This window comes from Akebia trifoliata, chromosome 8 (genome assembly GCF_017979445.1).
Source record: "Akebia trifoliata isolate Shusen 1 chromosome 8, ASM1797944v1, whole genome shotgun sequence".
NCBI lineage: Eukaryota > Viridiplantae > Streptophyta > Magnoliopsida > Ranunculales > Lardizabalaceae > Akebia > Akebia trifoliata.
In genome coordinates, this window is record NC_141382.1 from 500,481 (window position 1) to 523,112 (window position 22,632).

General features: G+C 36.4%; 3 protein-coding genes and 1 non-coding gene across 9 annotated transcripts in view; 3 read left to right on the forward strand and 1 right to left on the reverse strand.

The window, feature by feature from the left end:
* The window catches only part of LOC147395235 (transcription initiation factor TFIID subunit 1-like), a 31,306-nt gene extending 27,935 nt beyond the window's left edge, over window positions 1-3,371 (forward strand). For all 4 annotated transcript variants that reach the window (XM_086451169.1, XM_086451170.1, XM_086451171.1 and 1 more), the window contains 3 exons: window positions 548-616; window positions 712-1,734; window positions 2,507-3,371. In XM_086451169.1, the coding sequence (XP_086307295.1) occupies window positions 548-616; window positions 712-1,734; window positions 2,507-2,866 (1,452 nt within the window). In that variant the 3' untranslated portion in view covers window positions 2,867-3,371. The remainder of the gene's footprint in view (window positions 1-547; window positions 617-711; window positions 1,735-2,506) is intronic.
* A 577-nt stretch (window positions 3,372-3,948) lies between these two features.
* Window positions 3,949-4,032, reverse strand: TRNAL-CAA (transfer RNA leucine (anticodon CAA)). The gene has a single exon. It is a non-coding gene; the product is annotated as a tRNA-Leu (tRNA).
* A 4,729-nt stretch (window positions 4,033-8,761) lies between these two features.
* Window positions 8,762-13,196, forward strand: LOC147395237 (serine/threonine-protein kinase PCRK1-like). The gene is made up of 4 exons (XM_086450992.1): window positions 8,762-9,335; window positions 10,535-10,801; window positions 11,826-11,948; window positions 12,195-13,196. The coding sequence occupies exons 1-4, from the start codon at window positions 8,949-8,951 to the stop codon at window positions 12,768-12,770; spliced, it is 1,353 nt and encodes a 450-aa protein (XP_086307118.1). The 5' UTR covers window positions 8,762-8,948; the 3' UTR covers window positions 12,771-13,196.
* Window positions 13,197-13,980: 784 nt separating this feature from the next.
* LOC147395238 (serine/arginine-rich SC35-like splicing factor SCL30A) lies at window positions 13,981-21,469 on the forward strand. 3 transcript variants are annotated; one of them, XM_086450619.1, is made up of 8 exons: window positions 13,981-14,141; window positions 17,843-17,995; window positions 18,360-18,437; window positions 19,381-19,545; window positions 19,677-19,717; window positions 20,372-20,450; window positions 20,540-20,725; window positions 21,133-21,469. In XM_086450619.1, the coding sequence occupies exons 2-8, from the start codon at window positions 17,850-17,852 to the stop codon at window positions 21,251-21,253; spliced, it is 816 nt and encodes a 271-aa protein (XP_086306745.1). In that variant the 5' UTR covers window positions 13,981-14,141; window positions 17,843-17,849; the 3' UTR covers window positions 21,254-21,469. The 3 variants fall into 3 exon arrangements, with proteins under 3 accessions (XP_086306745.1, XP_086306747.1, XP_086306748.1); XM_086450621.1 differs by having other exon boundaries at window positions 14,018-14,263; XM_086450622.1 differs by lacking the exon at window positions 13,981-14,141 and adding an exon at window positions 14,337-14,529.
* The last annotated feature ends 1,163 nt before the right edge of the window (window positions 21,470-22,632 follow it).

Sequence of the window (22,632 nt, forward strand, 5' to 3'; positions counted from 1 at the left end):
ACATTTTGAACATACCAAAAATATTGCAATACATTCAAATTTCAAGACGTTTTGTTCCAGGATACCCAAAAATTGGAATGTGCATTGAGGGTACGTCGTTGAAATAATATGTTCAATTAAATGTGTTTGACAAAGGTGTATGATCTATTATCAAGTGTCGGGGACTCGGGATAAGATAGATTGCTGTTGCATGTTAGGTACATCTGAGTTATTTTTTCCAATGGGTAAGCTAGACTTGAATCCACGTCCCCAAAGTTGCATTGCAACATGTTAATAAATTGAGCTATGGATCCTAGTCCATGTGGAAAAGTTAAACTGCTTTACAAGCAATATGTTTTCCATAATCTCCTTTCATATATTTGCAGATTTAATGTCTGAGGTTGACCCTAAAATTTTATATGAACTATGATTAGGTGATTTTCAATAGAGATGTTGTAGCTTTTATTATTCATGCTTATCTTGAACTGGAATTAATAATTATATTTCTTGTTTTGTTCCCTGTAAAGTAGTATCTTATTATCGTAACTTTTTTTCTCGTTGAAACAAGGTTTTTAAAGAAAAGAAACATACGGATAAACCTGTGCGGGAACGTTTTGTCTGTGGAGCATGTGGTCAGGTGTGTGAATTTGGCACCTTTTTTTTGTTTTTTCTTTTATTCCAAAAATTGTCATAATAATGCCCATATTGACTTTTATCCTGGTGATTGACCAGCTGGGACATATGAGGACAAACAAGAACTGCCCCAGGTATGGGTATGGGGAAGATTTGGACGTACAGGTTGAGAGCTCAAACTCAGAAAGATTATTTGGAAAGCCCAGCTCTCTTGATCCATCTTCCCAGCTCCAACAAAAGACTACAATGAAGAAGTTAACGCCTAAAGGTGCGACAAAAATAGCTATTGCGGAAGCCCCAGAAAACACCGAGAAAATAGGATTAAAAACAAAGATCCTTCCATTGAAGCTAAAATGTGGGTCTGCTGACAAGCTTCCTGAGAAAATTACACTTGGGGGCACCTCCCAGAATTCTGAGAAACATGCTGTTGGTGATACTGAAACGGGTAATAAACATACTGCTAAGATCAGTAAAATAATAATTTCCAACAAGGTAAAACCTGAAGAAATTCAGGTTGAACCTCAGAGGCCCTCTATTGTGATACGACCACCTATGGTGGCAGACAGGGATCAACCTCGCAAGAAAATCATTATTAAACAACCAAAGGGGATTATTAGTGTGGACCAGGTCAACTCAGGTCTGAAGGAGGAATATAGGAAATTCAAGAAGATGATAGAGCTTTCAAGCTTTGAGAAGCACAGAAAACAGGAGAACAAACGATTGGCTGAAAAAGCAGTAAAGAGGAAAGCTAAAGAGGAGAGGCGATTGCGGGAAGAGGAGGAGAAGAGGAGAGAGGCAGAGATGATGAGAGAAGAGAGGGAGAAGCATTTTGAGGAAGAAAGGAGGATGCAAGCTGAACAACAAAGATTAGCTGAGATTAGAAGGTGTGAAGTTATGTGGAGAGAAGAGGAACAGGAGCGGAAGAAAGCGAAGAAAATGAAAAAGAAGTACAAGAAGCCTGAGATGAGAGATGAGTATTTGGAGGAACCGAGGTCAAGCAGAACCGACCGAAGGATGTCAGAACGGGACCGGGCTGCAAAGAAGCGACCTGTGGCCGAGTCAGGAAGGTACAGTGCAGAATATGCTCCACCAACAAAGCGTCGTAGAGGGGGTGAGGGAGAGGTAATCTTCATTACTTGCTTTTTCCTGAGTTGCAACAATTTTCTGTTTTCATGTTGGATTCTGTATGTATACAAGAAAGAACCACCAATAATTTTAGTGCCTCTCCAATTTAATGTAGTTCACCTTTTTTTCACTATATTTCCAGTTAAAAGTAACCTTTTTTGGCTATTGGTGGGAGTGGGGGTGGGGGATGAAGTTAATAGCGCTCCTAGTGACAAGCAATTATGGCTTGGGACATGAAATAGACTATATTTGTTTGCACAAGCATTCTGTGTATGAGGGTATCATCTCCAGTATTTTCTTTTTTCATCTTTATTCCATTTTAAGGGATTAGGTTGAATGTACTTTAAAATAAAATGCTTGAATATAGTATGTTAGCAGGGACCAATTCATCTGATGCAGTCTTGATAAACGTTTTTGGGTGAGAAATGCATGTTCATTTACACAATTTGAAGGATTGAGTATTATGAGTTTATCTATGAGAGAATGTTTTGATTCTTTATCTGTGATTAGAATAGTTCATACTTGGTGTGTTCTAGCAAACTTTGGCATTATAAGATGGATTATGAAATGTTTTAGATACAATTTTTGTAGCTTGTTAAGACACGTCTATAAATTTTACTATTTAAAGATCCCCGTACAGTTCTCTTACAACTTTTTAATCTGATTCAAATTTGAAGATAATATCTATATTGGTATCTTCTGTTTCTGCCTCATGGAAATTAAGTGTGGGGTTGGTTTTAATAAAATGTCGTTGCACTTCTATGAGCAGGTTGGTTTGGCAAACATCTTAGAGGGCATTGTGGAACGGTTAAAAGATGAATATACTGTATCATATCTCTTCCTAAAACCAGTATCGAAGAAAGAAGCCCCGGACTATATGGACATCATCAAGCAGCCTATGGATCTCTCCACTATCAAGGAGAAGGTGAGGAGGATGGACTACAAGAGCAGGGAGGACTTCCGACATGATGTGTGGCAGATCACCTTCAATGCTCATGCATACAACGATGGACGTCACCCCTTCATTCCGCCTCTCGCAGATCAGCTCTTGGAGCTATGTGACTACCTGTTGGATGAGAATGATGCTACTCTTACAGAAGCTGAATCTGGTATAAATAGTGAGGCATGAGAAAATCTTAATTTAAGAGAGTGCCATTTTTCTCCAAGCCCAGTTTGCTTCTCTCATTTTTTTTTTATTAAAAATATACTTGGCTTAATGTAATTGGATGACACTGGGTTCGGCTTTTGGCATCGAAATAATTATCATCAGTTATGCCATAATTCGAAAATATCAAGTTGCATCACTTGGTGGTCTCTTTCTACACTTTGTCTCGTTATGTTTGATTGAACAAACTGAATCTGGTCCTGAGGTTGTGACCTTGATGCGTGCTTACAAGCTCAATGCCGCATTGGGGAGATGATCCATTACTTCAAATCTGGAGATATGGCTACTTTCATCGATCGTATCTGAACTTGTGAATTGTAAATTAATTTGGTCGTTTTAGCCAAGTAATTTGTTGCTGTTATCAGAGACTTGATGAAGAATGAAAAGTAGTACCAATTTCTGGACTGTGTACATCATTCTCCTTGGTTTATGATGATTAATTAATTTGGATCTCTCTCTTATTTGCTTAGTGATCTACTGATTTTCCAAAAAGAAAACATTTTATAATTGGGTTGAATACTCTCTGACCTAGAACACATGTTCTGGGTTGATGATATAAGCAGAGCATTTTAATTTAAGGGCTAATAGAGTATTATTAGATTGGACATATTATAATAAAGTACGTATGATACACCAGATCATAGATGCATTATAACAAGGTCTATTATACTCATGATTTTAAAACTTTGGCGTCTCGGACAAGTTTTCCTGTAGGTTAATAACGAGAAAAATAACATTGATTTTAAATCTTGTCCGAGACCGAGACGAAGAAGTATCGGTCAGAGACCATATCATATTTTCATATCATATATATTTTCTTGTAGGATAGATATCATATTGGATTATGATTATGTTACATATAATTGTTATGGTTGTAATTATAATCAAGAAGAATTAATATATACTCTCCAAATGAGAGTTGGAAGCTTTAGCTTTCTAGGCTGAGAAGAAAAGAAATTAATAGTTATGGTTCAAATCCATCAGCCAACCCAATCCAATCCAATCCAAATATGAGTTCATTATAGGAAACACACACGCACAAAAATTGTCAGAAGTGGGATTTGAACCCACGCCCTCTTTCGAGGACCAGAACTTGAGTCTGGCGCCTTAGACCACTCGGCCATCCTGACTTTATTGATAAATGTTTCATATTATTATAATCTACCTAATCATTCTACGATTCAATTATGGAGCATCAATTCTTTCAAGTCTATTATTTTGAATATTTGACTTAGAATTTAGTTGACTTTAAGTAATCAAAGGTCGGCCTAAGTTCGTGGATCTGAATAAACTACTTACGGAAACATCGCCTTAAGTTATTGAATCAATTGATTGTGGGCCCATAATGACATGGTGATTGATGATCCTAGTTTGAGGTGAAGCATTACCTCCAAAATGTAATTAGAATTGTCATTTTGAGTAAACCTTTAATTTATTTTTCAATTTTAATTTTTATTTTGATTGTAATATTAAAAGAGTTAGGATTCAAAATGGTCCTATGATAAAGATAAGATGTCTACATGGCGTATTTTTGTTGAAGTTTAAAACACCTACGACTCTTAACCAAGTTGGGAACTTGCAAACCGCTTTTTTTGAACTCCAATAAAAATGTGCCATGTAGACAGCTAACGTTGTCATAGGAAATGGGACACTGTTTTGGATCACAACTTATATTAAAATGGAATTTTTTTATTGCAAATGTTGATCATGATGAACATAATTCATTGTCTGGGACTGGAATGGGGACACAACGTGTAGGCCTCGATTATTTATTTATTTATTTGTTTATTTAGATGAAGTCTTAGGCGAGTGACATTGAAGCTTGGCCTAGCTATTATAAAAGAAATATTTGCATCTAAATTATGATAAATGATATATATATATATTGCAAAGGGACTCGTGCCAAACTATTATTTTTATTCAAATTATTTTCATTGCAAAATTAGTTATTAGTTAAGAGATTTTTAAAAGATAGAAATTTTATTTTATTTTATATTATCATAGATACATTATTTAAAATGGATGTTATTTTTTTTTACTAATTAAATGTACTTGGAGAAACATACTGAAGTAGGAGGAGAAGCTAAAGTCCTTAACCTTGGCAGTGAATCCCAAAACGAGGGTGTTTAGTAGGGAACAACAAGCCAAATGAATGAAGTAGAGCAATTTGAATCTGAACTCGACTATTTAGAACATCGTTGTGGGTAGGGGTGGATATATAGTGGGGGAATGTGTTAAATTGCCCCCACAATTTCTTTTTTTTTTTGTTTTTGTTTTTTTTTTTTACTAACCGAGTGTCCAGGTCAGCTTGGGCGCACCACAACTAATCTTGGGGAGGACTACCACAACAACCCACTGCCATGTCCCCCACAATATCTTTTAATAACTATAATGATTTATTTTATATACTCCATTTCAACTGATAACAACGATGAAAAGCTAAATCCACCACTATTTCCCCCCACAAAGATTTTAAAATTTATAAGTTTTTTAGTTACCCTCGTGTAGACAAAATCATGGCTTCGCCCCTGATTATGAATGAGAATGGGCTATAAACGTGACACTCATAATAGGTGGCACTTATAGATTGTTTATTTTCAATAAATTAACCAACACTTTTGCTTATGTGAATCTCAAACATAAAAGCCATATCATTTCAAATAATGTCAAAAGTTTTTTAAGGGAATTGTTTGCATAATCACTCAACATCTCTATGATAAAACATAACAGTTGGACTCTATTCTCTCTCTCTCTCTCTCTCTCTCTCTCTCTATCTATATATATATATATATATATATATATGAAATTTTGCACATGACACAAATTCCCTTATAATGAGGAAAAAAAGAAACATAATTTTCCTTTTATAAATTATATTATATATGGATGGCGTTATTACGACCCCTATTACGACTCATATTACGACACATCATTTGTCTTATATGGGCAAAAATGTTAGGAATGGGCTGATTTTTTGTGAGAATGATCTCTGTGAAGAAGGGATCATCCTGACAAAAAATCATCCCATTCCAAAACTTCTAATCCCATCAAAATTGATTTACAAAAATTGGACGGTCTAAAATTTTTCAACTTTTAAATATGGGGCTAGAAGTTTCATAATGAGCTGATTTTTGGCAAGGATGATCTTCTCACCATAGAGATCATCCTCACAAAAAATCAGCCCATTCCAAATATTTTTGTCCATATAAGACAAAACGGTGTGTCACAATGTGAGTCGTAATAGGGGTATACGGAACGACCCATTATATACTTTGTTTTGAGGTAAAAAAAATAAAGAAAGAGGATTGTTACTAAATCATTAATGAGTCATGATAATTTGACTCCCCCCACCCGTACACCTCCCGTCACAGAATCCTAGATCATTAGTCTTGAGATATACAAGAAAATGATTTTACGATAAGATGTATCCCGATGCAAATGATCTACGATTCTGTGATTGGGGAGGTGTGTCAGAGGGGCGTCAGAAAATCGTTATTCATCATTTGTAGGTTCATTCGTAATTCTTTGTTAAGCAATGCATGCTGGGGAAAGAGGAACGGCAAATAATTGCAACTTGGAAAAAAAAAAAACACTATTTTGCTGCGCAGCTACGATTCTATGATTGATGCACTCATTATTGATTGAGGGTGATACCACTTATTGGTAGGCCCTCTCTAGAAGATCAGTTTCTTTATAATTTTCCCCTTAACTATGTTGTTGGGTATTTGAACATACCCCTTCAAATTTTGGTGATTTAATGAGATACCCGTGTGATTGCAAATTGATAGCAAGCCCCTTGATCATGGTCTTCTGTTATATACCACGAATACGACAAAATTACCTTCATCTCCAACTTCATCAGTATCAATTAATTTTCCCTAATAAGCCCATCATCTATTTTACATATAAAAAAAATTAAAAAAAAAAACTACTTTTACCTTCCAATCTCATGATCTTGTATCATTCCACCTTTAAATCTTAAGAGCAAAATATGAATATTAGAGAGATTAAAGACACGGCTTTTTAGAAGAAAATTACAGTGATTCTTGGCAAAATGACGTTGAATAAACTAAATATTTTTTAGACTAATGCTGAAGTGATCTCATGATTGTACCCCATACAGCACATCATGACGTGAAAGTGTGTAGGAACCATAGATGCTTTTCATCGAGATACTAGTCAAAAACATCTATGGTTCTTACACACTTTCAAGTCAGGATGTGCGATATGAGGTATAATCTTGAGGTCACTTTAGCAAGACTATTTTTTTTTTCACAAAATGGTGTAGATGATGGATTTTTTTTAAAAAAAAAACAAGGCATTTTTTCACTAAAGATCTAAGATGAGGGTATTTCAGACATTGTCTATTAGTCTTTTTTGAAAGACCACAAACAAAGGTTTTGCCGTTAGTTTGAAATGCTTGGGTATATCTCAAATATCTACCAAAATCCGAAGCGTATCTCACAATGACCTTTTTATTGTCCAATAAAATATAAACACGTGGCGAACCCAGTGGGAGGTACTCTATGCGCACCCTGTCACACCTGAAGCAAAGTCAGACCGCAATAAAATCTGAGATTCCCACGTGGCAAAGGGCCAAACAAAAAGTCCAACATATTTTGTTTATATTTGAAAGGATCATATAATAATATATTGATATAGTTTATTTACAACAAATTTGAATGATATAAATATGCTTTATAAGAATAAAATAACAAAACTCAATAATTTGAGTTTACTTTACTAGTTTTTCACTTCTAATTTATTTTATTTATTTATCTATATAACACTCATAACTATGACTTGGTCGAATGAATCAAGATTAAATATGTTTGAACCTTCTTCAAAAGATCTATCAACACAACTATTTTCTTAGAATAATGAAGAATAAATTTTCGATAGTAAGTAACGAGTCTTAAAAAATAAATGTAATTCTGTCATTTTGATTGGGACAAATTATTCCACGATGACCTTTACCTTGACTTGATACATGACCCATAAACATGATTTTCTCTTGAAAATACTCACATTTTTTTTATCAATAATCAAGATTCACATGCTTGACAAACTATTGTAGAAATTATGTATACTTTACATTCACAAGTCTAATATTTTTTTTTTAAAGACCAATGAAATTAATGACTAATAATCAATAGTTGACAATGTGTTTTGTACCCAAGGTGTCGTATCAATCCTCAAAGACTTTAACTAATAAATCAACATCGAGATGGTGTCCCGAATGGTGTGTCCACTTGGAATGTTTTGGTAGCATTTTAAGATACAAATCTAGAGTCATTATAATATGACTCGTGAGGTGACATACTCAGTCAATCAACTCCTTGATGTGACAAGTTCAAGAATCGTAAATCTGTATGCCCCATGAAAATGTATCCCCAGAAGACATACAAATATACGATTCCTGAACTTGTCCAAGTTGGGGAGTCGATTGAGTATGTCACTTGACGAGTCATATTATCTAGACTTCACAAATCTATCCAACTCAGTCGTCTCATAAATAAAATATGGCATATGGTGGGTACACTGTGACTCTCTGCAGCTCCTCGTGAGTGTCTCTGTCACTCTCCACCAGACAAACAAAACGCTCCACGATCTTCATAAATACGACAATGGACCAAAACGGTCCAGCTAACTCTTCTAGATACTTTAGCGTTACTTCACGTGTCTTCCTATTCAACGCCCGCGCTTAAACGTTGGGTTTGATTTAAAACGATAGCGTCAAATTTAACAGAGTTGTTTATTTAGAAACTCGATTACGGGAGCACTGGATCTGGACTTCCCACAAAACCACAGAGAAGAAAACAAATTCAAAACCTACCCTCCAATTTTTTCTCTTTTATTTAAAATAAATAAATTCAAGAAGATTTCAAGGTAGTTGATCTCCTCTCATCAGCCCATCTCCTTTGACTCTTTCTCTATCTCAACAACAATTTCTTCTCTCTCTTCATGTCAAGGCGTCTGCATTTCTCCATCTCTTCTTCTTCTTTTTCTAGGGTTTCGTTAGGGTTTGTTTAGAGTTTGATTCAAAATGAAGTGTTTCCATTTCTCTAACGGGGAGAAGAGAGAAGAAGATGATGGTTCAATTTCTAGGGTTTCTAAGGTTTCTTGGGCTCGTTCTCTTAGTGTTGCTTCGAGTAGTTTAGACAATAGACGATGTGAATACGAATCAGATCATTCTAGGGATCTTTCGGATTCGATTGTGTTTCATGAATACTTGTTTCAAAGGAGAGCTAATGATCTACGTGTGTTTGCGTTCTCTGAGTTGAGATCGGCTACGAGAGGGTTTAGTCGGGCGTTGATGATTGGGGAGGGAGGATTTGGCTGTGTTTATAGAGGAGTTGTTAGGATTTCTGATGATGATCCTCATGCGAAGATGGATGTTGCTGTGAAACAGTTGAATCGTAGTGGATTGCAGGCAAGATCCTTGTTTTTTTTTTTTTTTTTAACTTCATTTTTGTGTTAATTTGGTTAGTGAATGTTTGCCTTTTTTTCTCCATTTTGATCTGAAATCATATGCCAGTAATTATTTTGCTTGCCTGAATTTTTATCTGTTTGTTGCTTAATCTGCATTATGGGGCTGTGGTAGAATAGTAATTCAGGTTAGTCATGAAAATTGACGAAAATAGGTTGCTATTAACATGTGAAGAACAGAAATTTGGGTTCTGTTTGGACAGGGCCACAGCATTGAATAGCATTAAATGAAGTAGGCACTGCGATGAAGAAAAAAACACAATTTCGTTAAACTTTCAGAAGTGTTACCAAACACACACTTACTAATCGTCTAGTTGTAGTCTCTGACTGGCCATGAGTCTCTGCAATATTAGCATAACAGTGAATTAGCAATTTAATTTATTTGGACTAGGGCTTGGCTCCTAAAATAATAATTCTTCAATGTCTTTTTGGGATGTTATCTTGCTTTTCTATACTGGAAATAGTAGTCATATGGTGAAAACTAAAAATCGCCCCGCTAGGCTGAGTTGATCCATTTTTGGGCTTTTGAAGTTAAAAAATTAGGTGTGTTTGGTTAACTAACCATGTCTTTTTGAGGTGTTGCATGTTCATCTACGTTATGGTTTTTCTTTTAGAATTTTTAGTACAACTACAAAGTCTATATTATAACCATACCTAAAAGTTAACTTTTTTTCCAGTGTCTAAGTGAAAAAGTAGCTTCTATGAGTCACCAACCTGGCTCATGAGATTATCTTTTGAGTTGTGTTACTTCCGCTGCTTCCTCTCTCAATCTCTATAGAAGGGGGGTTAATTGTGAATTTTATTAAAAATGAAAGAGAAACAGAGAAAGTCGTGCTGACATACCTGAAGAACAACAGAACATGAAAAGAATAAGTGTGAACATAAAAGAAAACAAAACAAAGCAACAGAAGAAAAGTCAAGGAAACCCAAATAGAGCAGCTACATGGTATTCTTACAAACAATCTCCCACTTGAAATTTGGTGTTGTTTCTAGCATACCTCCTAGGGACATGTTGCATCTTAAAATATCTGTTTTGTTGCATGTACTAACCTTTTCACAAACTATTATTGTGAATAAGTGAGTCTAGTCTATTGCTTTGAGTTTGTCTAAGGTTTGTTCGCTATTTTGCCTTCTAGTATTCAGGGGCACAAGGAATGGATTACAGAAGTGAATTTTTTGGGTGTAGTCAAGCATCCAAATCTTGTCAAATTAGTGGGATATTGTGCGGAAGATGACGAGAGGGGTATTCAAAGACTTTTGGTATATGAACTTATGCCTAATAAAAGCTTGGAGGACCATCTCTTTGCTCGAGTGCCACTGTCATCTCCTCTGTCGTGGACAATGAGATTAAAAATTGCCCATGATGCCGCCTCTGGATTGGCGTACCTTCATGAAGAAATGGATTTTCAGGTAATACTTCCTTTTTTTCCCATTTATACTTTGCATATAGGAATTCTACACTCTTAATTATATAGTAAGGGGATGGTTTACTTGGTACAAGCTTATGTAATTATTTCTTTTGGAAAACATAGTCATGTCCTAATTGACTTGGTTTCTAGCTGGCAACCACCTAGAAGTTTAGTCATGGACAAGTTGAGACTACTTGAATTCCTAGTCCTGGGGAAGTGTCATTCATAATCTAATTGTAACATTTTAATGATCTGTGAACATATATCCGCACTGATATGCATGTTCAACAGCTTTTTGGATGAATAATATAACTTATGGGGTTGGATAAGGAAGTTAAACCCCAGATGGAACTATTCTATCACAGACAAACAATTAAACATACTATTGCAAGAACATAGATTGATTGCAACTAATGTCTTTATATGAACATAGGAATGCCAAGTACAATCAAAGTGATACGTGAACATAGATTGTTTTTCTTTCTTTCCTTTTTATCTTCTTAGATTAGTATAGGAGATTAGCTTAGTTTATTATTATTATTATTATTATTTTTATGGGATTAGTATAGGAGATTAGATACTAGCTGAAGAAATTAGTACACTGGGATGATGTAAAATGAGAGATCAATGAAAATGTTTTGGGAAGCGGTAAATGTCATCCTATCTTCTAGATCGAAGGGTACAAGGGTTCCCTACTTTTAGTGTTGCTGACACCTTACACTTTACATGTTTTCAGTCTTTTTAGTTCACAATCATAGTATTCACGACTCTATGCATGCACAGATTCCTTCATGCACAAGCCTGCTATCTATGAGCAGTAAGCATGGCCATGCTGTGATGCTGAAAATTGGAACAACTTCAGTAGTTTATTTCTGATTTTCTGACCTGGTAGGAATTTTACTCTCACGTATTTTACGGAGAAGAGTATGCCTTAGTTTATGCAGTGTTTCCTTATTAACAAATCTCTTTGGCTGTCTGTTGAGCAATCCTTCTAACTTTACATGATGCATGGCTTATTGATGCAGTTAATATTTCGGGATTTTAAAACATCAAACATTCTGTTAGATGAAGACTTCAGTGCTAAGCTCTCAGATTTTGGATTGGCCAGGCAGGGACCAGCTGAAGGATTTGGACACGTTTCAACATCAGTAAGTTTTAAGATTGTCAGTACAGGAAGTCTACTTCTGGAGTTATGTATTCAGAACAAATCAAAATTTTAAATAATTTTCCTGAAACCTTACGTATCCATTATGTAGGAAATTATAATTGGGCGTGTGTAAACTAAGTAACTATATGGTATCTCAAAAATAAGCTGCCTTGTAAATCAACATAGCTAACACTCCTTTAGATTGGTTGTGATCTTCAAAGTTGATTTAGTTTATTTGTTTGAACAGGTCGTGGGTACAGTAGGCTATGCAGCTCCAGAGTATGTTCAAACAGGCAGGTTGACTGCTAAGAGTGATGTGTGGAGCTTTGGGGTAGTTCTCTACGAGCTCATCACTGGAAGGAGGTCAGTGGACAGAAACTTACCAAGGAGTGAGCAGAAGCTCTTGGAATGGGTGAAACCCTATGTATCAGGGTCCAAGAAAATCCATCTAATTATGGATGCACGGCTTGAAGGGCAATATTGCATAAAATCAGCTCAGAAGCTTGTCTCCCTGGCTAACAAGTGTCTAATGAAGCAACCAAAGTCCCGTCCTAAGATGAGTGAGACAGTTGAGATTCTACGACAGATCATCAGCGAGACATCGCCGCCATCAGATGGTGGTGGGATATTGCAAATTGTTGATCAAGCTGAAGTTGTAAAGGAAAAGGATCATCAAGAATGTATTGTTGACAGCGAATCAACAAAACAAGGGAACAATTATAAGAGGAGGGCTTTTGATTTTAAAGAAATGGTCAGTTTAAGGAACAGAGTTAGTGGGAAATTAGATTGGAGAAGTTGGACACCAGTGGTGAGAACATGGTGATTTTGCTTTGTGGCGGTGAGAAATTGGACATTAGTGCTTCCCTTGTCTTTTTCTGGCAATGGCAGGTATATGCTTTCGGTGGTTAGGCTTTCGTCATTCCTTCGTTTTCGAGACAGAAGTTTTGCTTCTCATTTGGGAGGGATATATGTGGCATTGCAGGAACATATGGTGAGGGATTTGCGTTTCTTCCTGCTGTAAATAACTAAATATAGTTTGGGGAAGGATTTATGGTTGGGCATGTATGCAACTATGTATTTTTTTTTTTTCTTTCAAATTTCATAATACTTCCTACGCTTCTTCTGTTTCTTTCTTTTACCTCCTTTTAATTGTATTGCGACGTATGAGTTGAATACTGTAACAATGTTGTAATTTGTTTGGTAACACATCAATATATTTTGTATCGGGTTTCTATCATTAAAAAAAGTCATACATTCAGTAACCAATTGCTATAATCTTCATCGTTCACCACTCTGGTTTGGTGTTGGAAGCTCCTTATCTTTGTGGTGAGGAGCTTCCAACACCTGATTATCAGCAACAACATTGGCAGACATGTGGTGACTCTTATGGTGTGTATTTGAGTGATGGGCGTTGTGTTGGGGGCTGGAGTTTTGCTATCTCTAGCCACAGACTTTCATCAAATTTACCAACCCATCTCCAATCTCAATCAAATCAAATCAAGTCAAAACTCATGGTTCTTAAAAGGGGGAAAAAAAATAAAAAACTCAATAATTCTTAAATAACTCGGATTATAATTACAAAATTCAAATAGCTTTTAAAAAGAAAGATTTTGGTCCCTCTGGTTGGATTCTTGTGGGGTTTCATTGTTCCCTATCAAGCTGTTTGGAGAAGTAGAAGTTAAGAGCTCCAACATATCTCAAGATAAGAAGAGTGTTTGTTTTTGTCGAAAGAGACATTGGAGGTACTGGTTGTCTCGAAGTGGGGGTGGGGTGACGTAGGATTTACTGTGATTCTCACAATTCTTACGCATCGCGAGGAAATACATCTATGATTATGTGCACATCCCACGTCAGACTTATGAGAATCGCAGTAAATACCCTGTGTCATTCCAGCATTTTCCAACTATAAACTATAAACTGGAATTTGTCTCGAACTGGTTCACTCATGAAGGAAATGCCACGTGGAGTTATTTGACGTGACCAAACACACGGGACTGGAATTTGTGATCAACATCTCAGGTTTCCTCGTATATAATAATACGAGATTCTTAATGAGTGGGCTTTCTAGGGTTTATCACAAGGTCGAGACTCGAGGCATCTCGCGGGTTTACTTCGCTTAATTTCGATCTGTGGTTTTTGTCGCGCTTCGATCTTCTCTTTTTTTTCTCTCTGTTACTTTCCCACTCATTCGCAGGTAAAACCCTAACGAGCAACAAAACAAATTATTTCGTTTTTTCTTTCTTGAAATCACTATAACCCGCTGAAACTTTAATTTGCCCCTCAAAAGATTTTGTCTTCCTTGTTTTTGGCTTTGAGGTATGATTTGGGATTTCTATTTGTTCTTACTTTCCCTCTATCTCTTATTTGCTTTTAGGGTTTTATAGAATGTTAGTTTTGTGTTATGTGCCTAGAAATTTATTATCTTGTATCAAGATTTGATGCATCTTGATGTATTTTATTTTAATTATTTTAATTAGTTAAGGAGTCTTAGGTAATGGGTAAGGGTAGTTACGAATTGTGTAGGATTATTAAGATCCTATTGGATTTTGGAGATTCACCGTCTCGAATTGGTGGCCTAGGAGGTCCGATCTCCCTCGAACGAGATCAATTCCAATCTCTTTCTTCTTTTTTATTATTTTTCTGATCTGATTTAAGTGGATACGTAACATTTTGTGATTTGAACTAGGGTTTTTGGTTGGAGGTTATTTGATGCATGCTTTCTTCATTATCTTGTTTTGAATTTTGAAGCCATATATGTATATGATTTCACAAGGCTTCAAATTTTTTATTTGATTGATTAATTTTTTTTAAAATTTTGAAGCCATTATATGATTTCACAAGGCTTCCTTTTTTTTTTTTTTTTTCTTCGTTTGATTGATTAAAAATAAGTAAAATCAAGGGTGATTTAGATTTATCCCTCTTCTTTTTTATTTTTTTTAATCAATATTAGAGATACCCCTCTATGTTTCCAAATTGATGGTATGCCCTCCTTCACTATGGTTATGGAAGTTTTAAGTAGAAGGCTATGCTGGGCTGAAGATGATGGGATATTCTCAGGGTTTAGGGTATGCGATTTTTTTTTCTTCTTCTTTTTCCATTCAATACTACAATTTGTAGATAACACATTGATTTGATGCCTTTGGAGCGAAAGGACCGTCTCGAGATGTTTTGAAGTCATCTGAGGTCTTCACAGCAACATGGCTAGGAGTCAAATTTTCATTATTGGAGTATCAATGAATGTGGAAGATTCACTTGGGTGTTAAACATGAAACCTTACATCTCACTTAGGACTCTCTTTGGGGACACCATACATGTCAAAATTGATCAAGGAACCTATCTTTGAGAGGGTTGCCATTTGAAAGAAAACTAATCTTTTTAGAGGGAGTCATTTTCATAAAAAAAACATGGTTTCTAGTGAAAGAGTCAAAATACTTTTTTATGGGATGAAGTCAAATTCCATCTGTTGGTTGGCACAAACTTCTTTTACTGAAATGGCAGGGTGAGATACCTTTTGACACGTCAAAATGATGAACACAAGCTTAAGGAAAAGGGCTCGAGAGGGTTGAGACAAGGGGTCCTCTATCCCCCTTCTTGTTTCTTATTGTAGCAAAAGCTCTAGGTAAATTGTTTAGGGTGAATGATGGACCATTGATCTCGCATCTTCAGTTTGCGGATGACACATTGGTCTTCCTGGAGCATTCGAGGGATCAGGTGAGGGTTCTTCGAGTTCTTTTATGTTGCTTTGAGGCCATGTCAGGTTTACATATCAACTTGCATAAAAGCAAACTTTTCGGAGTTGGAGAGGTGAATGATATTTTCAGGTGATGGCTACAATTTTGGGGTGTAGGCACGATATATTACCAACGTCCCATTTGGGTTTACCATTAAGAGCTCCCTATAACAATACCAAAATTTGGGAGGGTGTGATTGAGAGAATGGAGAAAAGGCTGAGCACGTGGAAGTTCAAGTATCTGTCGAAGGGAGGGAAAATAACTTTGATTAAAAGTACATTGTTGAGTATCCCGGTTTACTTTCTCTCGTTGTTCATGCTTCCGAGGTCAATAGAGACTAGATTGGAAAGGCTTATGAGGAATTTTTTGTGGAATGATAAGAGAGGTAGGAGGAAGTATCATTTGGTCAAGTGGAAAGTACTTTGCATGCCTAAGAAGAATGGGGGTTTGGGAATTAGAGGCCTTAGATTAGTAAACAGAGCGCTTTTAGAAAAATGGCTATGGAGATTCGGGGAGGAAAGGGGGAGACTTTGGAGAAAGATCATTAAGGCTAAATACGGGGAGAGGAAGCTAGGTTGGTATACTGGCGAGGCGAAAGGCTCTTACGGGTGTAGCATTTGGAAAGGGGTTCTTAAACTGCGTGAGGATTTTGAGAGTGGTATTAGGTTCAAAGTAGGGTTAAGGGACGGAGTCAGATTTTGGGAGGATTGGTGGTGTGGCACATCCTTTCTGGCTACTCAATTCCCGTCATTGTACGCCTGTTCTATTAAGAAGAATTGCTCTATCCAGCAGTGTCTGATACGCAATGAGTCTAGTCCCACGTGGGATTTGGGGTTCAAGAGAAATTTTAATGATTGGGAGCTAAACGACTTGATATCTTTCCTTGATCTCCTACACTTGGTTCATCTCAATGAGGGAAAACAAGATAAGTGGGAATGGAAGAGGGCAAAGGATTCGAGATTCTCTGTTAGATCTTTTTATGAGAGCCTTAACACTCGTGCGGAGCGATCCTTGTTTGGGTCCATCGTTTGGTGTAAGTCTATCCCCTCTAAAGTCTCCTTTTTTGTTTGGTTGGCTTCTCTTGGTAGGATTCTCACATTGGATAATTTGATTGTTCGGGGTTGGATTACCCCTAATTGTTGTCCTCTTTGTTTGAGGGATGAGGAGTCTGTGGATCATATCCTAATTCACTGCTCATTCTCTTCTACTATTTGGTCTTATTTCCTTGGTCGGTTTCGCATCTATTGGGTCCTTCCTCGTAAGTTTTCCTCCCTGTTAGTTGAATGGGCTAATAATGACTTTAATCCCAGAAAAAGACTTCTGTGGGTTATGCTTCCCTCGGCTATTGTTTGGGGGGTTTGGAACGAGAGAAACAACAGGGTGTTCAATAGTAAGACGAGAAGCTCGCATGCAGGCTTTTTGGAGATCTTGGGTTATTTGTACCTTTGGTCAAAACAGTATAAAGAGTTTGCAGGATTCTCTTTCGAGGATTTTGTATTTAGATGGAACGATTTTTGTAATTAGTGATGTTGTATTTTCCTTCTTGTTCTTTGTGAGGCTTCCTCGGCCTCTTTGTAGTTGTTTCTTTTGTATTTGTTTTTTTCCTTTATCAATATATTACACTTTTCAAAAAAAAAAAAAAGCTTAAGGAAAAGGGCTTTGGAGTTAGGGACAGAGAGGAATAGTTTGTGTTAGAAGAACATCGATGAGAAATTTGTTCTAGATATTTGATAATAAAATTATATTTTCACCCATAAAAAAGGGGGTAGTAGTGCTTGAAGAATTGGAGAGCCTGTTCAGGCATAGGAGTCACCATGCTTTAACATCATAGGCATTTGTGAACACTTAATATGAGTGATAGCTACAGATTGATTAGGTTAATATTTTTCCCTAGATATCTTTGAGGTGGGATGTTGACTTTTGCTATTTTGCATATGGTTGGTATGACTTCAGAACTTTTATCGATGCCTACCTTGTCCAGTCATAATGACAAAAGTGATTAATCTCTGACTTCATCACTTCAACTGTTTAAGTTTATTTATTCCATTTTGCCCTATTATTATTCAGTAATATTTGCTCACTGATGCAAATTAAGTTCAATTTTTTGGGTCTAAGACTCCTCTTTTTTAAGATACATAAAACAACAAATGTGATGTTACTGCAGCTATACCATGCGGAGGTACAGTCCACCATACCATAGTCCTCCAAGGAGAGGCTATGGAGGTCGGGGAAGAAGCCCCCCTAGAAGAGGATATGGTGGACGTAATGAACCAAATAATGGGAGTCTCTTGGTTCGAAATGTTCCTATGAATTGCAGGTAGGCTTCTGTTTCAAATGAGTTAGTTTATGTATAGATACACACGGGTGGATTTAGATTGGGGGCTGTGGGGGCACTTGCCCCCACAAGAGTTTTCAAATTTCATGGAATAATGTGCTATTGCAACAGATTTGAGCAGCCGATAAAGAAATTTATCACTATTGCCCCCATTAATTTTTTTTTCCACTCTTAATTGCCCCCACAACTATTTTTTTCACTCTTAATTGTCCCCACAATTTTTCTTTTCTACTCTTGGTTGCCCTCACATGAGCAAAATCCTGGCTCCGCCCCTGGATACACATCTCCACACCTTACCTATTTTCTATGGGATTTGTTCTACCAAGTCTTTTATTGGTGTCTGTAGGCCAGAAGACCTTCGAGTTCCATTTGAAAGATTTGGACCAGTAAGAGATGTGTATTTGCCGAAGGATTATTATACAGGGTAAGGTTTTCAGGGCGTGGTGATGATATTAATTATTTTTTTTACTAATCTTGCACTTCGTCATTCATTATATTTCAAGTTGTAATGTGCATCCTTTTTTTTTATTTGACACTTTCAAAATATTATATATATTTTAGTAATTAAATTCTTGGCAAAGATTCTTTAATGTTTAATTGGTAATTCAAGCTATGGAGGTTAATGAGCCCTGTTCCCATTTAACTATTTGTTTCTTTCTTTTTTTCCTGTTTGGGTTCATTCATCATGGCGTGTTGTATAAGATGGAAAAGTTTTTGTACGACGGGGAATTCTTCTTTTGCTATCAAATCTTTTTTTTTTTTTTAATTTTTATGGTAAGTTATGTATTGAACTGGTTTATCAGGGGGTGTTTTGGTTTGAAGTTAAAACAAGCCCAAGCCCCGCATATGATGATGGTCTGCATTTAACAATGCGTAATATTCTGGTGTCCCCAAGAGTGTTAAGAATAATGTTCAAATGAAGAAAGTTCCTGTATGAAGAGAAAAATATATAATTCACACATCAATTGAAGTTTGATGAGGAAGAAGATTGAAGATTGATCAATTGAATTGGGTATTGGATGAGAAGATTTAAGTTTGGAGCATCGATGATTTCAAGTGCTTCAATGTATTTACAAGCATGTGAAGAATTTGCAAGTTTCTTGCATTTTTGAAGATGCACTCTACATGCTTGACTATAGAAGAAGAAAAGGTTAGCCACTAAGCTTGGACTGTTAGCTGCTTTTTTATTAAAAACTTTCTCCACATTTCTCAGGAGTGATCTAAGTCGAGTTTTACATAATTGGGAAAGGCATAGTAAGTGGTATTGTTTGCCAGATCTGTCTCAATGTGGTCTCCTCCCATCATCAGGGGTTGTGCTTTTCCAGACTTGTATACTTACTATGAGATTTTGTATGTCTTCAATGTAGGGAACCTCGAGGGTTTGCTTTTGTGCAGTTTGTGGATCCATATGATGCTGTGGAGGCTCAGTATCACATGAACAGGCAACTTTTTTGTGGTAGGGAGATAACTGTGGTGGTTGCTGCAGAAACCAGGAAAAGGCCTGAGGAAATGCGCAGCAGAGGCAGGCCTAGGTAATTTGGATGTTTTTAGTCCCTCATCTCTTAATTATTATAGCAAATTCTATAATCGGACAAACACTGTTTAAAATTCTCCATTTTATATCTTTCTTTCTTTCTTTCTTGATGTGCTGTAACTTTTACAGGGGTTCTTCTGGTTATGGAGGACGGCGATCATCTTATTATGGTAAGTTGTGGACATTTGCTTTTGAATATTGAGCCACCCTATCCTTACTAAGTTTGTAAGGATTTCACCCTTACTAAGGGTCCTTGGGCCACCTCATGGCATCTAAAAACATGATCTGATGCTTTAGGGTTGTAGAGGACGAAATTCTATGAATTTTGAAAAAAAAAGTCAAAAATATGTTAATTTTCACTGTTGACTTTCATTTTTAAGTTTGGGAGTTATGTGGAAGTTCAGTAACCATCCCATTTTCAAAACCTTGGATCTAGATCAAAAGAAATTTTTTTTGAATAATTTTTTTTATCGGAGTTTTTGAAGAAACTTAGAGGGCTGTGGTGTTGGATTTCTGATGTGGTAATCCATTTGAGCAAAATGACCCTTGGTAAGGCTCAAAATCTTACTATTTTAGTAAGGAAAGGGTTTCACTTGAATATTTGATAAACGTATTGAAGAATCCTGGGGAAGCCTAGTTGTTGTCTGCATATTAGCTTTAGCTCTGTACTTCATGAGGGAAAAGGTGTTGATGTGACTACCAGCTCTATTGGTATCCACACTTGGGTTTGAATTGGCACCCAAAGGTGATCCCCACGTGTAAAGTGCTTAGTTTCCTTGGCATGAGTTTCTGTACAAATTGGGGTGTGTCCAATATGTTTGCAGGACGTTCTCGCTCTCGTTCTATATCCCATTCACGCTCTCCTCGTTACCCTTCAGCTTCCAGAAGCCGCTATCGTTCCAGGTGAGCTGAGGTCTTTTTCCTAAATTGCAACTTAAACTGCATGATGTAGTTCAGGAAAAAGGATACATTTGTGTACTTTATTTTGCCAGATCATTCTCTCCTGCCCCAAGACGGCGAGATGATTACTCTGTTTCCCCAAGGGAAAGGAATGCAGACCGCTCAAGATCCCCGAGGGATCATCTACAAGAGCAAGACGGTGTTCACATGCACCAAAGATCATACTCTCCAGAATACAGCAATGCCGATCATCCTCGGGCTGATAATGGCTATGTTGAGTGAGTCGAAGTTTTTATTTCACTGTATCTGTCAATTGAGAACATATTATACCTTGTAATCTTTCCCAACATGCTCCAATGCCTGTATCCTGCAATGCCTTGTGAATGAAATTAAATATCAAAATTTCTTGAAAGCCAGGAATTGCATAATATTGTATGATTGGATTTATAATATTGGCACCTTGACTGTGAGTTCTCGACAAAATTTGCTTTATTTTTATATTAATGTGTAGTAGCACTAGTATGCTATCTTTTTTTCATGAAATGGGGAATATGTTTTCTTCTGGAAAAAAAAATACTCAAAATGTTTTGCTGCAACCAAACAGTTTTTTTTCCCTCCCTGTGCTAATGCATATCAGTCCTTTTCAAATTGGTCACGATGTTCTTTTCTAAATGTGCGGTTGCAGAAAGCCTACCTATGAATCTGAAAAAGAACGACGGGACTGGAGATCACCTGGACTAGCTTCAAGATTGCCATCTGGATCACGATCTAGGTCTGCAGACTTGTCGCCCAGACACAGCAGATAAGTGAAAACCTTGTAAACTTTGGTTTATGGGTATGCATCTTGCTGATGTTGGCATCAATGTACTATTTTGTGCAACTATATGGATCCTCGTTACAAATCGTTTGTTTTTATTAGGTTATGACTTTAACTTTAGTTTAATGTGTTAATTCTAGAAAAATTGTTACTGGTGTTTGAACAATTTACATAATATGAGGGACTGTATACTCTGTTAAACACTTGTTCTTGTTCATTGTCAATACTGTTTTTGAGTGCACCTACTTATGATACTTGTCTATGCCATACTGGTGCTTTTGTTTAAATTCATTGAATTTGGGTTTTAGCGAGAATGCTATATTTAAGGATCTCTATCCAGTATTTGATGAAGATCAGTTTAAAATTTCCTTGATCCATTGAAATCACGTTGATCATGGTTAATGAGAATTCGGTAATATCTTATTGCTTATTTCTATTATTGATGAGGGTCAACTTTTGTTTCATTGTAGGCTAGTTGAAGTATTAACACTTTGGTATGGAACTACACCAAAACAATTTAAATGTTTTGCACTACCTTCTATATTTTTCTTTTCAGTTAAATTGGATAAATTAATCCATTTTAAAATATATTCTTTCTCTAAATGCCTGTGTGGTTGTGCATGAAAAATGGGATTGTCTAGTTAATGAATTGTAATCAAGCATTTTCTTTGCAATAAAATTGGATTGGATCTGGATCCGGATCAGATCAAATGTGATCTGATATACAAAATCTAATTTAACTAAATATACAATATATAATTTCACATTTTATTGGATCGCCCTTCTTGGAACCCAAATCCTTGATCAACATCCGAAGTAATCAGATTGGTGGTTTATGTCCAATTGGATTTTTCACGATAGCTTCTAGTGGATGAATACGCATTTTGCCAGGGCAGGTTGACTTGAGGAAATCACATTCTCTTGAAAGAGATTCTCCTAGGCCTAGTTCTAAAGTCAATTACATCTGAAAAAGAAATCCTTCCAAATGCAAAATGAGGATTTGACAATGTTGAGGATTTAAAGTGTTGAGAACCTCTTAAAAAGCTAAGAATTTTAACAATTTTAGTGTGGCATGATTGCATAAAGGGAAACACAGTGCTGAGAAGATAATGAATCTGATGATATGCTCGGGCATTATATGTCTAGCAAAACATCCACGTGCTTTCTCCTCTGATGCTCTTTCAAGTTCAACTTTCTTGGAATGGTGAGTTGGTGACACACTCACATCCCATCAACCACCTTTTCATCCAGTCTGTGAGGGGCATTAACATGGAGAAGAAGCAAACATCCACGTAAAACACATGTACTTGTAACTTCAAAAGAAGGAGAAAAATCTAAGTTTCATTCTGTAAGAAAACGTCTCAGAAA